Source organism: Octopus bimaculoides, chromosome 30 (assembly GCF_001194135.2).
Source record: "Octopus bimaculoides isolate UCB-OBI-ISO-001 chromosome 30, ASM119413v2, whole genome shotgun sequence".
In the NCBI taxonomy this organism is placed as follows: domain Eukaryota; kingdom Metazoa; phylum Mollusca; class Cephalopoda; order Octopoda; family Octopodidae; genus Octopus; species Octopus bimaculoides.
In genome coordinates this window covers 8,873,448-8,875,249 of record NC_069010.1, presented here as the reverse complement: position 1 = coordinate 8,875,249, position 1,802 = coordinate 8,873,448, and the positions used below count along the sequence as shown (strand labels likewise).

At 41.5% G+C, this 1,802-nt stretch overlaps 1 protein-coding gene across 1 annotated transcript in view; it reads right to left on the bottom strand.

The window, feature by feature from the left end:
• Nucleotides 1-1,802, bottom strand: part of LOC106881637 (NFATC2-interacting protein) — a 6,992-nt gene that overhangs the window by 1,714 nt on the left and 3,476 nt on the right. The window contains exons 3-4 of the mRNA XM_014932100.2: nt 1,336-1,480; nt 270-397 (exon numbers count right to left, since the gene is read on the bottom strand). Coding sequence (XP_014787586.2) covers nt 270-397; nt 1,336-1,480 — 273 coding nt within the window. The remainder of the gene's footprint in view (nt 1-269; nt 398-1,335; nt 1,481-1,802) is intronic.

The following is a 1,802-nucleotide window of genomic DNA, read 5'->3' as shown; positions in this document are numbered from 1 at the left end:
TGCTAGAAATAGCAACCAAATCTCCCTCAAATCACACCCTACTCTCTTATCTATGTATCTATGTATGTATGAGCCAATGAGGGAGACCCCTACATGGTAGCTAGACCTGCTAGAAATAGCAACCAAATCTCCCTCAAATCACACCCTACTCTCTTATCTATGCATCTATGTATGTATGAGCCAGTGAGGGAGACCCCTACATGGTAGCTAGACCTGCTAGAAATAGCAACCAAATCTCCCCTGGTAATGACTATGATAATAGGATTTACCTTTCCAACTGACATGTTAACATTACATCTCTTCAGACCATTGCTTTGAATAACAAGCTGGAAAATGTTTGGTCCTGTTCGTTCGGCCATGTTCTGGCCACAGTCTGTATCCACAGAAACAAGACAGACTATAAAAGAGAAAGAAGCACATACATATATAAATATATATACATAAATATATATATACATAAATACGGCAAATGAAAGTGATTCAGAAAACCATTATAGTAATAATATTTTTTTTATTATAAATCATCATCATCGTTTAACATCCGCTTTCCATGCTAGCATGGGTTGGACGATTTGATTGAGGACTGGTGGACCAGATGGCTACACCAGGCTCCACCTGTATGTGTGTGCGTACACGCAAGTGTGAGAGTGTATGTGTGTATATGTGAGTGTGTGAAAATGTTCGTGTATGTATGCATGTGTACATGTCTGTGTGTGTGTGCATGCACACACAAATATGTTTATGTGTTATTTCTTTACTACCCACAAGGGGCTACACACAGAGGGGACAAACGGATTAAGTCGATTATACCGACCCCAGTGCGTAACTGGTACTTATTTGATCGACCCTGAAAGGATGAAAGGCAAAGTCGACCTCGGCGGAATTTGAACTCAGAACGTAGCGGCAGGCGAAATACCACTAAGCATTTCGCCCGGCCCGCTAACGTTTCTGCCAGTTCGCCGCCTTATGTTTATGTGTGTGTGAGTGTGCATGCAAATATGTTTGTGTGTGCGAGCATGTGTGTATCTCCAACCCATGCCAGTATGGATAACAGACATTAACTGATGATGATGATGACATGTATCTTTGTTTCTGCCCCAGCCCCCATCACATGCACATATACAGTACCAGACAGCTGGTGTTGGTTTGTTTACACCCATGTAACTTATTGGGCTCAGCAAAAGAAACCAACAACACAAGTACTAGACTGAGAAGAAAAAAATACTGGGGTCACTTCCTTTAAGTAATCCCATCAAAGCACTGCCCCAGTATGGCCGCAGTTTAATAGCTAAAACAAGTAAAAAAAACAAAACAATCACATTAAGAAACATTTACCTAAGATGTCGTACGCCCGTAGCCGAACTGAGGCCGGAGTCTCATTCAGGTGGATTGTGGTATTGTTGAGCAGCAGAATTAGATGATCCTCTGTCACCTGGAGTTCGCGGGCCAGGTGAGCAAACAGCTGGGAGAATGTATCATTCTGAAAAGGGGGCACAGACAAACAAGGAATGAAAGATGGGTTTAGTTTTTGATGTCACAAAGCACAGGGGCACTAAAACCAAGGTATGAAAGACACACAAATATATATATATATATATATATATATGACGGGCTTCTTTCAGTTTCTGTCTACCAAATCCACTCTCAAGGCTTTGGTCAGCCTGAGGCTATAGTAGAAGACATTTGCCCAAGGTAACAAACAGTGGGACTCAAGCCAGAACCATGTAGTTGGTTAGCAAGCTACTTACCACACAGCCACTCCTGCGCCTATATATACATATATATATATATATATATATATA